Source organism: Lissotriton vulgaris, chromosome 3_1 (genome assembly GCF_964263255.1).
Source record: "Lissotriton vulgaris chromosome 3_1, aLisVul1.2, whole genome shotgun sequence".
NCBI classification, from domain to species: domain Eukaryota; kingdom Metazoa; phylum Chordata; class Amphibia; order Caudata; family Salamandridae; genus Lissotriton; species Lissotriton vulgaris.
Genome location: NC_141689.1, coordinates 795,186,552 through 795,202,382, shown reverse-complemented (window position 1 = coordinate 795,202,382; position 15,831 = coordinate 795,186,552). Strand labels below are relative to the sequence as shown.

Here is a 15,831-nt window from a genome sequence, read left to right as displayed (position 1 = left end):
GTATATAGAGATAACTCTAAATATGTAGTAGACCTCTGTACTCTCTACCATTCCTATGTGACTCTTAGAGTATAGAGTAAAACTAGGACAGGAGTACCACCAGAGGTAAAACTGAAGGTTTCCTAGAGGGGGATTTTCAATGATAAAAGGAAAGGATTCATCCTTTTGTAAGAAACCCCTCACTCACCAACCTAGTGGTGACATGCTTCATCATCGGGGTCCACCCTGGTGGCCTAGCGTCACCAGGGTGTGCTTCAACACCTGAAGTACAGTGGAACAGGTTGTGAATGTAGGTGCAAAAAAAAAAAAGGAATGTTAAAAATTGTCCTGGTTTAACTTATAAAAATGTGAATTTTATTTTAAAGCAACTGGACAATGTTAAAAAGGATGGCGAGATACTGGGAGGGAAGTTACAACCAAAGTATCTCTATATGTGTATTGGTGGGTTGGTCAACATGTTTCTACCATAAGGGTGAGTACCCGGTATTCATCAGGACCATGAACAAGGAGATGGACGGTATGGGAGCCCTAAAAGGCTCACCCTATCCTAAGACCTCGTGTACCTATTGGCAAAATCGCCAATGGTAAGATGCTCGATCAAAAATGGATGAGCATGAGTATTAAAAAGCAAAAGACTTCTTTTAGTGCTGTCAAATGCTTCGGCGGGCAGGCGGTAGGATCATCAAGCAGTTGAACTAATAAATAAATAAAATGGGGTCAGCGGTCAAAACTGCCCACGTTCCGTCAACAAGCGGTTCGCGCGCACTCCGGGGCCGGGGTGCAGGAGGCTGCCGAGAAAAGAGGCGTCATCCCGGGGTGAATGGTTCAAACTGCCCACGTTCCGTCACAAGAGGTGCGCGCGCTCTCCCGGGCCCTGCCGCGCGTGGATCTGCCTGCAGAGGTACCGCGATGCACCTGCACGCGATCTAGTAGAGGCCTCCTCATACGGAGAGAGCCGCGCTCCCATTACTGATCGCTAACAGCCCCGGGCAATTACTTATTGCATAAAAAGTTATTTGAGTTGGGTGGCGGGCATCTATTCGAGCATTCGAGGTCTTTGCTTCCCCTGCAATTTGAAATTAAAATCACATGCATGCCTATTACAAAATGGCTACAAATGACGTTCAGAACTACCCCTTGTACGTGTAACTCGATTTAAATCCATGTGCACAGGAATGGGGATAACACCTGCAAGCTGTAATTGCACCTGTATTGTGTACAGTCTTACCTACTGGGGTCAAGTGCACGGGCGCCAATGCTATGACAAGCGCAAATTATGACTTTGTAGGTGTTCCTACCATTAGCCGATGTCCATTGTCTGTCTCTTCCCTAGAAGGATTGGTGTCACTACAACGCAGGCTATTACAACGCCTGCTGTTACAACGCGGTTTTTACATCGCATACCACTACAACGCATAGTGCTTTTAAGCGCTGGATAGTGATTTATTTAATTTACTATTCCAACTCCAGTCCCCGTGGATAGTAGGGAAGGTGTTGGATAGTAAATTAAATATATTCCCTATCCTAGAGCGCCCCCCAGCGCAATGCGTTGTAATGGTTTGCGTTGTAATGGTTGCGTTGTAATGGTAGTGCGTTGTAATAAATGCGTTGTAAGTGATGTTCCCCCCCTAGAAGCGCCCATGATGCCACCTCCTCCCTAAATCCACAGAAGTGAAAATAAAGCCCAGCTGATAGACTTCAGACCATGGCAAGAGTGGTGAAGGCCCATAGAAGAAATAAACAAGTGGTAACATTTTGAGAATCAGCACCTTTGGAGTCAGTGTTTCTCCATCACACTAAATTGCCCAAGCCTCAAGCCGCCTTGTCTTACTGAACCATACCTTGGTGCAGAACAGATTAGCGTGCACCAGCAAAGGCCTGAAGGTCCAGTGAAGTCCTTCAGAAAGTGGTTAAATTAGATGAGATTAATAGTACTTTGAGAAACCTGCAGGCTGTAGCTGCTTCCAAACTGTGGATAATGGTTTTGTGAAGAGTGCAGCAAGTGAAAGGAACAGTGACACTTACTCGGTTAACAGCGCCTTGAAAATTTGCCAGGTACTTATAATACAAGGTGTAGGCTGTGTATTCTGCATGCTCAAGTCTTTCTGCTAATAAGCTTTCTCCACGTTCAAAATCAATTCAGCGTTAGTCCAACCATTCGACTGTAGGTCCATGGCATGTTAGAGATTTGAATACAGGACCAACAGAGGAGCTGTATAACAGCGGGAAATGGTACAAGTGACAATGTTACATCCATACCAAGATCTGTGCTGAAGGCAATACAAAGAGCTTACCAGCGGCCAACTGAGCCCAGAGGGCGAAAGAGCGCTCTGTGTGCTTTCCATCAGTGCACCATCAGATGCTGTGCTCAACTTAAGGCCGGGCATCCTCGAACCCTGGATCTATCCGGCACTTCCAAGTAACCCAGAAGGGCTTTCCACAAGTCAAGTGGAGGGTGGACCACAAAGGATTGAGGCAGAACATCAGAATCCAGCGTGGCATGCAGAGTGGCATGTGAGATGTCAAACCAGGCTTCTTCTTCACTGTGGAACACCATGGGTTCCAAGAGGGTGGTCAATCCATTCGAGAGTATTTGAGGCGCCCAATCCAAAAGTGAGGTAGAGTCTTTCCCTGTGAGGTCGGCTCCTGATTGAAGAATATATAAAGCAGGCAGCACAAGATGTGTCACGCACATTTCGTTCCCTGATCTTTCGTAGTAATCTTAGGCCCTCTGCAATTTTTTGTCCCTGGTTTATGCTGAGTCCAGCAGTTTGGATCATTTTCTTCTGGATTATACTCCTGGTTTTGCTTGGCTCCTTTCTCCTTCCTGATGTCAAGAGGAGTTTGGTGCCTTGCAGAGGACTTCAGTGTTGTCTTCATCGTCAATCAAGAACTACAGGTCTGCCAAATGAGGTTTTTTTTGCCCTTTGTCATTTAAGCCTCCAAACTGCGGCCCCCTTAGAAGACACTTGACACTTTCCACAAATATCATTCTGTGCAGGCTGACACACGTCTTTTGGAGGGCGGCTATCACTCAGATGGGAAACTGGGAAGTTGGGCATGTTCCCCACCAGGCTGTGTAATACAGTCTGGTGGGGAAGATTCAAAGTGCACATGACTGTTTGACCAGGCCAAGGCGGCCGGTCAAACAGTCATGCGCACTTGGAGTGTGCAAACCGCTCGTCCCACTGTGCCTCCAGCCCCGCCCCGCTCTAACCCGGCCCGGACCTGCGAAAAATAAAATGATACTAACTTAAGTTCCTATCATTTCATTTTTCCTGCTTAAAGAGCAGTGGGGCGACGCTTCTCTGCCTCATCTCGCCCCTGCTTGACACGTGATGTTCCCCTTCAACTACCCGGGAGTAGGGCTCGATCCAGACTCTATGGCAAACGAAGCCACACGGACTTTCAAGACGATGACGGCCTTTAATGGAGTCAGAGGGTTGGCATTTGTGAAGTCAGCAGCCACCGCTGCGTCTGTGGCACAGAAGCGCACAGGGCTTTCAAGGGAAGGACGCCGCCTCCCATTACATTTGGATTTCCTTTCGGGCCTTTTGTGCTCGCCGGATCCACTCGCTACACTGCAAGCTTTCCAGCCTGTGGCAAGTCTCCTTTCTCCGCTTATTGTTGTGCGTGAAAGAAAGGGATTTTTATTCAGGGGCTGGGCTCTTTTCTCTCGGGGAAAGCCTTCTGACCCGTGAGGCGCGCAGACAATGGCGGTGCTGGCTTATGTTTCGGTCCCTTTGAAGGGTTTGAGTCGGCTTGCTTTGGCATGCGATCGGATGTAAAATAAATACAATCTTCACATTTCGGAACATATGCTTTGAAGGCCAGGTTTTACTTTATATTTAGATGGAGATTGAACTCTGTAAACATTTTACCTCGTAGTCGATTTCCAAAGTCCATGAATGCCAATACATCACGTGGGAGGACATACATTTAAGCCATCCTGCTAAATCCAAGATGAGGCGGACACGTTTTGAATTTGTGCTCCCTGAGACATTTACACGTGTGTACTCTGACCAGTGTTCACTTTTGCCCCTTTTAAAGCGTGCCACCCTCGAGGACTGGCACTGCATCAATGCCATTCATGGTTTATGAGCAGGGAGGCTGATGCAAGGCTCATGACTCACGCGAGGCCTTTGTGCTTTGCTCTCCTGGCGCTCCTCGCGCACTCACGCCTCTGGTAGCCTTGGTTTCGGGTGCTATGGCTCCCCTCAGGAGCGAGGGCGGGCTTCTGCCAGCGAGGGTCAGGGGTTCGAGCCTGGCGAGGGGATGTATCGCGAGTGGCACAGTCCCTGTGATCAGTACACTTTGAAACCTTAACCAAGTGATTCCTTCTAAGACTCCAGGCCGACAAAACAGCTACACAAACGCTCCCCGAGGAACACGGATGTCATTTGCTTCTAAGAAGCCCTCCAGAGCTGTGCTCCATTGTAAGGGGTGCAGTGTAGAAGAGCATGGAGATTTTTTTTAATTTTGTTGTTGTTGCAGTTTTTTTTAGTCCGAACTTGATCCGAAGGTATTGAAGCCCTTCACATGAGCACCAGTTACATTACACAAGGCCACATTCATTTTTTGGTAGGCAGGGGGAGATTAAGTGATTTGCTCAGAATCACAGGATGTTGAACCAGCGCTGAGACTCGAACCTGGTTACCCAGATCTAAAGGTGGCAGCTCTGGCTGTTAGTCCACATCCTATTCCCTTTCAAATAAAATGCAGTGTTTTTCCCTAGTCTTTTATGAAGCCAGAACACACTAAAACACTAGAAGCATGAGCCGGTGCTTGAAATTGGCAGGTACTGTCCAGTACTGTGTTCCTGCCCTTCTTTAATTTTAAGAGGAGAGTACCTCGACTTTTCAGCTGTGCTACATTTAATGGGAGAGTACTGTTACTTTTCCAGAGCTAATAGTTACTCTGAATAGATAGTACCAGCACTCCTGTATTCCCATTTACGGCACTGGGCATGATAAGTGAAACTACTAGATACAAAGTCTTCCATGTAAATTACGTTTAGTGGAATTGTTCAAGATTTGAAGGAGTCCAATTTCATAAACTGAGATTGACAAACAGAATGACTAGAACCAGTTCAGAGCCCTTCCAATTATTCAATTCAGGCTGACAGAATATAGCCTCATAGCCCACTGCCTAGGGACAAACCGGTTGTTAAAGGCCCGGAGCCCGATATATAGGAACGATCCGGCAGAGCTTATAACAAGGGAGAGGGTCTTTAACAACCAGTATACCCAGGGGCAGAAGGCTATTAGAACATTCCACCTACTAGCGGTAGAATGGTCTAAAATAAAAAGGAATAAAAATAAAGACAAACATTGGGATGTTGGAGCTCCGGGCTGCTATCAGCCGTTATAAGCCCAGAGCCAATTCATTGTTTTAAATGCAGCTCTCAACATTCCAGTGTTCTAATATGTATTAGACGGACACGCCATTGAAATACAATCGAGTCTTTGAAGCTTGAGTGGGCCTTTAATACCTGGTATAGCCCTCTAGGGAGGGCTATAAGGCTATTGTAAAGAGTTGTGGTTAATCTTATTGAATGATGCAGAAATATCAAGTAGAACCAGTGGGCATGCAACCTCTTCATCTACAACTGTTAGTTTATCAGCTACTACTTGGAAGGATGCTGCAGTTCAGTAGATTGTTGGAGATGGGGACTAGGGGCTGAGGAATGAGATGTTATGTTATGTCATGTTATTAAAAATTTATAAAGCGCGCATACGCCCGAAGGCTTCTTGGCGCTGAAAGAAGATAAAAAACATAACAAGGGGGGAGTCTGCAGGAATTTTTATTTCAAGTAAGCCTGTGTGAAGAGGTGTGAGAGTCTTCAGAATGATGTTTCCTAGAAATAGGATTTGGACCCCAGCCTGAAGCTTTATAGACTAATAAGCCCACGTTAAAGTGTTGTGCTAAATATGCCCTCTTTGACTGAGGAGTTGAGTACAGGAGAGATATATCCTGTAGACACGTTTTACCGGTGTGGTGGGGATAATACTACTGATGTATAAACACGGTTTGGTGCAAAAGGGTTTGAGGGTTGAGCTGTCTGAAGGAATGACGTTCAGTGATATTTCTTTCCGGTTGCTACACAGTGGTGATTTTTAGGCGTTCTGAAACATAGGGACGCTTTCGCAGAAAATTCAAGCATATGAAAGGATGAGGCAGCTGCTACAGACAACAACAGGCTTTATCACTACATCAGCATATGCCAGACAAATTCATCAGGTAAGTGGTATTAAGTGAAGATAAAAAAGCCTTCCCTTGATCAAGATAACATGAGATTGATTTTAGCAAGAATTCTCTTCCTAGAATCTAGGCATAATCCAATGGGTGTTATCATGCAAATGCCCATCAGGGCCCAGTTCAACTGCATTCTGCTATCCTTGAAAACCGGAAACGAACGCACAGAAAGGATGCATGACTTAAAAAATATATGGACAGCATAATAATACATTTTCATAAAGATTACATTGTTCTTTGATCATCATGCATCTACTTTCCTAGTGGTAAAGGACGGGGGTTGATGCATAGCAGATTTGAACACTAACTTTTAATTTGCCTCGACGACACTCAAAAGTAGCCTTTTTTGCTTTGCAAGGCTTTGTAAAATCTTGTAAATATTTTCTTGCGGTACCTTTTGCCACAGTATGGGGTTAGAGTGCAATAAAAGCACCTTACTTAGTCAAAAACAGACCACTGTTTATGCATGGGTCAGACTTACGAGTTGGCTGGGATTGAACGGGAAACAGCCACTACAACGCAGCCGTTTCCACGAATACACTACCCACGCATGCTTTACAACCATGCTTGGTTACCACGCGTTCCTTTACTACGAGATATGTAGTAAAGGAATGTGAGTTAAAGGTCGAAAAAAAAGGGGTTGTGGGTCTCCCCCGCCAAAAAAAGAGTGGGTTTAAAAAAAAAACTCTGACCTAAAAATGCTCTTCTGTGCCTCTTGCCCATAATGAGAGCCTTCCTAACAACGTAATTAGATATGTACATGTACGTACTGCATTGTCAACAAAACAGAAAAAAAGGACCAATAAAAACAGTTAGAAGAAGAATTCCGTCCAAAGAAACTGTGAGTATATATTTTTTTTATTACACTAATTTATTAGGTTAGGATTTATTAAAAACATATATATATTTTTTAACTAAATAATCAGCCCTGCAGACGGTTTACCATGAAAATGCCATTATCATGCATAGTTATACAACGAAAATCGCTGTAAAGGTATGCTTAGTAAAGGCATTTTCGTGGTAAATCATATGTGTGGTAATGGCATTCCGTTGTAACGCATGCATGGAAAAGGCATGCGTTGCAAGGGAATGCGTTGTGACGTCATACAACCGGATTTAACACATCCGATAAATATAGAATGAGTTAAATACCTCTACTTTCATTACAGTTCAGCAGGGGAAACTTGCTGAAATTCAACAGGGGGAAAACCATACAGTATTTTATAGCATCATGCAGATTTTGGTGTAATGAACACCAAAATCCGAGAGTCGTATCCCACAAACTCGTACTAAGTGCAAAACATATCACATATACTGGTAATCAGGGCCAACGCCTCCCCTTCACTATCCTTAGACCCCCACCCAGTTGATGGGGATTATGACCATGCCTACAGAGAACCAGACTACAACACCATCATAACATCATAAATAAGAACAAGTGATTCATTTGTATATAAAGAACATTAAGGAAACAGCAACTAAAGAAAATATAGAAAAAAAGTGCTGTGAGATAGGAAGAGTAAGTGATTATTTTGTAAAACTAAATAGGTAGAGAACTAAAAGGGATACGTCAACAGAAGATGAAGAATGGCTGGATAAAGACAGAGAAAATAAGAAAAGGCCTGGAGAACGAAGCAAGCGCCTCGGTGTCTGAAAAATGAAAAAGCGACAGCTGGTGTTAATAGCACGCGATAAACACTGTGCGTGGGGGATTTCCACTTAACGCTTTCACCTGCCAGGGTCTGGGAATGTGAGGAGGGGTCCCAAAGAGAAGCGGCTATTGGCCTGTAAGCGGAAGTGCGTGAACATGTGGCCTACTTAGGAACCAGAGAGGGGTGTGCTTCCAAAAGAAACCCTTGACTTCTGTAAATGACCAAACAACAACCATCAAGCGATGACATAAAGTGCTTTGAAATGAGCTCATAGCTGGTAATAAGCCGCACTGCTCCAAGTTTTGTTCTTTCCTCGCTGGGTGTCCTCCTAATGGAGGGCACCACTTGACGCCATTCTTTGGCGCTGCTATTCTGCTGCCCTTTGTTTTACATTGATACTGATGACGTGTCTCCTGATGGCATTCTGAACCGTCCACAACATGTAGGTATGGAGCTAGCCTCTTCCCTACGTGATTCCTGGTAAGGACTCAAGCCTGCCATCTACCAATCATGACCTTCCTGCTCTTCATGTACTTTTTGCGTTGGAAGATCCTACAATAACCTTGCACAGGGTAATTCAATGCACATTATATTGGAAGATACAGTTACAGAGTACACAATACCTTTAATTCACTGAAGCATCATCAGTCGCGGATGTTAACATGATGAACGTGAGCCATAACAGGGCAACACGTGCTTACACTAACATCCAGATTCCAAACTATAGGCGCTTCCGTGTCAATTAAAGATAATTATTATGAAGATCAGAAGATGCCACTCAAATAAAAAGGCCCTATTAGATAGACTCAATGTTGACCTTCACAGTCCACAGGTTTAAAATCACACGTCAAATGTAATCTCAAAATACATAGGGCCCGCTTACGACTTTTGGTGGAGCGATGGAATGTGTATCCTCAGACAATCGCATTGTTGAATCAGAAACTGCGGAGATGTTGAAACCTGGATTTTATGTGTTGAAGAATTTTAAGAATAAAAATACACATTTTACAACAATGCCTCTTGAATATTTTAATACCTATTAGCAAACTGTTAGTGGAACACAGTAGGATAATGCCAAATGGAACTGTTGTTTAATAATTTTTCATAAGTACTACAGGTACGACACACAGTTTAACTGATATGACGCCTGCGTCTGTGCTAAAATTGTGTACTCGAGCAGACAGAGGTCTCCAAGAATCCACAAAATGCGAGCGAACTTTGTTCCATCATTGTTGACATCACACTGTAAAGCCACCTGGTCTTGGATGAGGTTTGTCATAGAAGGCTCTTTACATAAATAAGTAACTGGCTAGGCTGCATGCTTCGCCTATAGCAGTGGGTTGCTCTCCAAACAATACTGACCAAGAAAAATACATCTTTAATTTTCAACATAACCCATAGGTGAGGTTACAGTGCCATTGGCTGAGGTGGACTTCCTGAGCACCACAAAACCTGCCTCCATAATAGTGCAAGACGTTTTCTATATCAATAGCACTGAAGGCAGCCTTAGTCTTAAGGATAAGGGGTGAGGGCAGCAGTGAGCGGCCATAGCCAGGCCCTGTAGCGTAGATTGTTATTAGCCTTTGCAGAGCATGAGACAACAAATCCGTTGCTGGGGCGAACAGATGCTTTCTCGAAATGTGACAGCTCTCCCTGTCCAAAACCAGTTCCATAAAGCACAATGCAGCTTCGCATCTGGGATTGACCAGCATAGCGGAAATCCAATAGTCACCTGCTCCTGTTGGCAAGATTAAGTATACTGTCTCAATACTAAGTCCATAATATTTCTGTGTGTTGCTTTTCGAAGGGGACACCAATTCATATTCTTGAAGGCTCGCCGATAGCTTTCGTCCCTCCAAATGATCCTGACCCTGTGTGATAGATGAGGTGAGGGACCGCACGGCGAAGGGTGCGCTCTACATGTCTTCGCTCCAGTCGAATGGGATTGATCTGTCCCTGCTCCCCGCTCCATACATCTTCACAAGGCCAATTCAGCTGACACACATGTCGGCCACAGCCTGCTGGAACAAGCTATCCTTTAATTCCGTATCTGAGAACTCTTCTCCCAGACTTCAAAGCCTCTCCGCTCTAGCACCATCTTCAGTTCTATCGCTATCTCGACCGATGTACTGTCAGCTATCATCGAAATGTGTGCAAGTGACCCTTACTAATGCTCACAGTGCATGTCACCTCATCGGGCTTCCACTGATGAGTACTTATATTAATGGGCTAAATTTTGGGAGTGGGACTCGAACCCAAGCTCCCTTTCAGTCAAATATCACTGCGCTGGGAAAGAAAATTGACTTCCAGCTCATTGTGCTGAGAAGGGTCCAGTCTCTACTATACATGCAAACATAAAAGAGACCAGGTTCTGTCCCGGCTGCACAATTTCAACAGAGTGTACACTGGCGACCAAAGGGAACAAAACCAGTCAGTCAGTTCTTTTATTCTAGCCGTAAACGAGCCTCACTGGCTCCCAACGGAACAGCAGATACACTTCGGAGTTCTGTGTACTATAATCGACTACTTTGGTGAGAAAGACCCCAATACCTGAAATCTGTGATCTCCACTACACCCTCCCCATCAGAGGGCAAAATCGAGCAATGCAAGGTTGCAATCCCAAAAACAAGACAACCGGCTAAGAACCATCAGCGCACAGGGAGGCCACCTTTGAACCCCGTTGGACCCTCGTCAGTCGCACATTCCCTAAGCCACTACTGGTGGCAGATCCGGCTTTTATAGGTAGCCATTGATTGACAAGATGGAAGTGTTAGTTTTTTCTTAACGCAAAATGTATTGCTCTTGAAACCAGGACGCGACTCAAAGAATAGGATGGCACATTGGCTCTTACATGTAAATATTTCCTGTGGATTTTTTTTGTTTGCTGATGATAGATGGTCATTCTGCTCTGTGAACCGCCACCATTGATTATACCATATTTGCTAGTCTTTGTTTGAAATCAGATCCAATAAAAAGGCGGGAACAGCTTTAATGGTTACTCACACAAAATGGAGCCGATTCAATAGACGAGGTCACGATAAAACGATACACCATAGTTCTGTCACTTAAAATTTGATGTTGAAATTTTTGTAGAAAAAAAACTGCAGATGCCTACAGACCGTCTTCCTTAGCAACCTTTCAGTGTAAGCTGCAGCCTTCGGTTGGCAGTTAAAGACTGCCCTTGTCTCTGGTCACAAAGTGGCTCTCACGCTCACCTTATACCGGATGGTTTTTGATTTCTTTCCATGTTGGACCTGCTGGACTCCCTGCACAGACGCGGGGAGGTGACCGGGTACATAAATGCGATGCAGCAGAGCTGATCAGTCTGAAAAGCATTGGTACAGTCCATACAGCAGTGTTCGTGGTTCTCCGCCAGCAGGCTGATGAAAGATCGAATACTCAGCAGCAGCCCAATCAAAGGAAAGTCTCATCCCATTGACTTTCTGTCTGCTGGGGACCTGGCAGGAAACCAAATCCCATGTCGCGACCACCGATTCAGCAGCATATGAGCGAAACAATCTGCTTTTCCATTCCCCTGGAGCCGCCCCTCTCCACATCTAAAGCACAATATTCCAACGCAATAGGTGTTAGCCTTGGAGGTAAGACGTGATGCTGAGGGTCTGCATGATGCCTCAGAAGCGTGTCTGCATGACATGGGGGATCGGTCCTTGCTATCCAAGGCCAAGAAGCCTTCATTCAAAGCCTCAATAGTGTGCGAATTGCAAGAAGAACTATCACCTGTGCTGGGGTGAGCAAAAACAAGAGGTTTCAGGGCAATACGCTAAGTGTGGAGATTGTATGTGGAAGGCAGTCCAAGAAAATTAAGATCACCGACAAGGAGTAACAAACCACTAACTGGTGCTCAAACAATACATCAGTGACTTAGTAGACATACACCTTCAGTCATACACTGTGGTATACACTCATTATCACAGAAACGTAACAGCTGGTGTCGGTGAAACCACCCCTGGGGGAGGGGTATCGCAGGTCAGACGGCTCTGCTGTCATGAATGGTACATTGGGTTCGGGGGGCTGACTTTCTATACTCTTCCGTTCCCTCCCCTTGAGAAGCCTGGACAATTGAGGCTGTCTGCCATTGCAGATATATGGACTACCCAGTCTTTGATGGCAAAGGAGTTATTAGGATTCTAAGAGTAAAAACGGAACCTACACAAAGGGCTTTAAGAGTCGGGTCCCTCCGGGTCTGTGACCCGGCAGAAGTTAACAAGCATTGGCAACGCCAATTGGTTTTGCCTATGTGAGTTCTATTGCCTTTGTCAATGTTTGTTCAAAGGAGTTATTATGATTGTGAGAGTAAAAACGTACCTCTACAAAGGGCTTTAAGGGTCGGATCCCTCCGGGTCTGTGACCCGGCAGTAGTTAACAAGCATTGGCAACGCCAATTGGTTTTGCCTATGTGAGTTCTATTGCCTTTGTCAATGTTTGTTTTATAGTGTGCAACGTGGCTTAAAATTTGAAAAGAAACAGTATGACCCAGCCAGCGCCAACCAGAACACTGTGCTTTTTGTCCTCTTTTAGCCATGTTCCACAGCAGCCCTGCTACTGTGCAATATGTGTATAAACAGTGTGGTGGAGCTCGGGGAGGAGGGGCAAGTAACATGAGGGAGGAGGGGGGCTGGGGAACAAACAACAGACCGTGGCAGGAGGACAGGGGTGGGCAACAGACAGCAGGAGGAGGGTAAGAACAAACAAGAGACATCGCGAGTGGTGGGGGAAGAAACAACATCAGGTGAAGGATGCAGGAAAGCAACATAAAGGAAGAGCAGTAACAGCAGAAGGGAGGAGTGAGGGAGGTGAGGGAGAGGAACTGCAGACTTATGCACTCTGCAAGAGTGCATGTAAGAAAGTAAAAAAAAAGTACCTGAAGGAGCATGCGGCCAGTGGGAGGACACTGGCCACAGACAGGAAGCTGTACTTGGTCAATGTTCCACAGCAGAAACATACATGAAGCCCCAGGAGGAAGCTGAGGTGAGAGGTAGGTTCTGACCAATAAGAAGCAAGGAAACAAGAGTCATGTCGGACCCAACCAATGTTAAGTAATGGTAAATAAGGGGCAGGCTCAAAGCTTGTTTTAAGCTTTTTTTGTTTACAAGTGATTTTGCAAGCACAACTAAACAAGGACATTGAGATTGGCCCTTATTGGGCTCTATGTTCATGTCCTTAACTTTTTAGTCATCAAAAACACTGACTGATTTCTGAACAATGAATGTAAGAAACAATATGGTAATCCACATTAGCAATTTAGTTCCCGTTTACATGTTACGTTTTACTTAATTTTTCAGTCCCTTAGAGTGTTAGCTGTTTCCAGGATGTTGGGTTTCTGTGTTTTTTTTCGTGCAGCCTACTACTCTCGGATAGTGCATACACTGAACTGAGTTGCCTCCAGCAATTTATAACAAGCCACCATTGAGAGGTCGACTGTTAAAGCTAAAGGCAGTGCGAGTTTTTCACAGGGCCTCTCAGTAGGTGAAAAAGAGGTTCAGGATACACGGTCACTCTGTCCTTGGCCTCTCAGCAAAGCGTACAGCACAATGTTCTCATATTCCAGTTGCAATTGCGATTCTGTGCAAATGTGTGTGAAGGAGGTACACAGCTGCCAAAACTTTGACAAGACAAAAGAGAAAGAAAATGCAATGCCTACAGTTTAGTGGGTGTGTTGTGTTTGTGAATGGTGAAATTAAGGAGAAGCGAGGAAGCTCCTTCAGGAGAGAGTGAAAAGAGGGTGCTGAATAGAAAAGAGATGCGGTGTAAGATCGGAGACGAGGGGAGCAAACGGAGTACGCGGTTGACTCAGAGGGAACCTAGCAGGAGTGATTGGGACACTTTGAAGACCACTACCCCTTCCACATTCCTCACTAAGGTTTCATTCACAGGCTCACAATTTCAGAATTGAAGCAGTTTCAATATTATTTACAAGAAAATGATTGTTGTTACTCACTTATCTTAAACAGCTAACGCCCACTGACAAAGCCATTCGTACTGGGTGGTTTTAGGTGTACGTCCATTGTGTTATATTTCTGGATGCAATAACAAAGCTCAGAGGAACCTAAATACTGGTCGCGGGCACACTATGGGAATCATAGAGGTGTACTTCATGTGTTGACGCCATGCCCCCTAATTACATAGGCCACACCCACTTTCCCGTTCTATTTTAAACCCTACCTAAACACATTTTTATGAATAACTTAAAGTGCTGAGATGCCAAAAAATTCAGCATGCAGTGCTTTACAAAAAACCTTTAATAAACAAGTTCACAAATATTACATTCGTAGACTCAATAAACTTCCTGATAATGTGCTTGTCTTCACTATGATGCTTGCCTGCAGTCTCGGTAGACTGTCCAGGCTCAGGCAGGCAGTGGGCCTTCCTACCCACACAAAACCCTGCAGATAACCAGAACATTTCAAGTTTTGTTGCACGTGAAGCTAAGATCCCTCGTGAACACCACCCATTTAAAACTCAGAACAAAGACTCAGAGGAACACAGAACTCCAAATAGAAGTGCCAAAACTGAAGAGCTCCTGCTTACGACGACAAGAAAACAGTCACATGATCCGTGGTAATCAGCAAACCAAAGGGCGAAGGAACACAAAGAAAGCGGAGAGCGACAGCGGCAGGTGAGAACTTACCACTGGAGCAGTTGGGCCCGCCCCAGCCGGGCTCGCACTGACAGGTGTTCGGGGCGATGCAGCGGCCGTGCACGCATTTATCAGCACACTGAGCTGTCAAGAGAAGAAATCAGGCAAGTGAGAGAGGCTCGGACAAAAACCCACACAAACAGCAATCACATCTAGGGCACAGCTGCCCCGCACTCTCGTCTCAGATGTCACAAGAGACTACACTCGAGTCCGCATATCAATGGCTGGACTTTCCCAGAGAAATCGACTGAAAAGACAGTGAAAAAAAAATTTAGCCCTCCAAAACATATACCAGCAATAGTAGGAAAACTGACCCTCCAAAACATACACCTGCAACAGTAGGAAAACTGTCCCTCCAAAACATACACCCTCAACACTAGGAAAACTGTCCCTCCAAAACATACACCCGCAACAGTAGGAAAACTGTCCCTCCAAAACATACACCCGCAACAGTAGGAAAACTGTCCCTCCAAAACATATGCACGCAACACTAGGAAAACTCTCCCTCCAAAACATACACCCGCAACAGTAGGAAAACTGACCCTCCAAAACATACACCTGCAACAGTAGGAAAACTGTCCCTCCAAAACATATTCACGCAACACTAGGAAAATTGTCCCTCCAAAACATACACCCGCAACAGTAGGAAAACTGTCCCTCCAAAACATACACCCGCAACAGTAGGAAAACTGTCCCTCCAAAACATATACACGCAACACTAGGAAAACTCTCCCTCCAAAACATACACCCGCAACAGTAGGAAAATTGTCCCTCCAAAACATACACCTGCCACAGTAGGAAAACTGACCCTCCAAAACATACACCTGCAACAGTAGGAAAACTGTCCCTCCAAAACATACACCTGCAACAGTAGGAAAACTGTCCCTCCAAAACATACACCCGCAACAGTAGGAAAACTGTCCCTCTAAATCATACACCCACAACAGTAGGAAAACTGTCCCTCCAAAACATATACATGCAACACTAGGAAAACTGTCCCTCCAAAACATACACCCGCAACAGTAGGAAAACTGTCTCTCCAAAACATATAGTAGGAAAACTGACCCTCCAAAACATACACCCGCAACAGTAATAGCGGGACTGGGAAGAGTGCCTGTCGCTCTGGCAGGACAGTCCCTGGCCGCAGAAGAGCCTGGTCCGGACAGTGTCTGGCCTCAGTAGCGCCTGTTCCGGACAGTGCCTGGCCTCAGTAGCGCCTGTTCTGGACAGTGCCTGGGCTCAGAAGTGCGTGGTCCGGACAGTGTC

General features: G+C 45.2%; 1 protein-coding gene across 1 annotated transcript in view; it reads right to left on the bottom strand.

Annotated features, from left to right (window-relative positions):
* The window catches only part of MEGF10 (multiple EGF like domains 10), a 302,219-nt gene that overhangs the window by 167,819 nt on the left and 118,569 nt on the right, over positions 1-15,831 (bottom strand). The window contains exon 5 of the mRNA XM_086961113.1: positions 14,557-14,649. Coding sequence (XP_086817239.1) covers positions 14,557-14,649 — 93 coding nt within the window. The remainder of the gene's footprint in view (positions 1-14,556; positions 14,650-15,831) is intronic.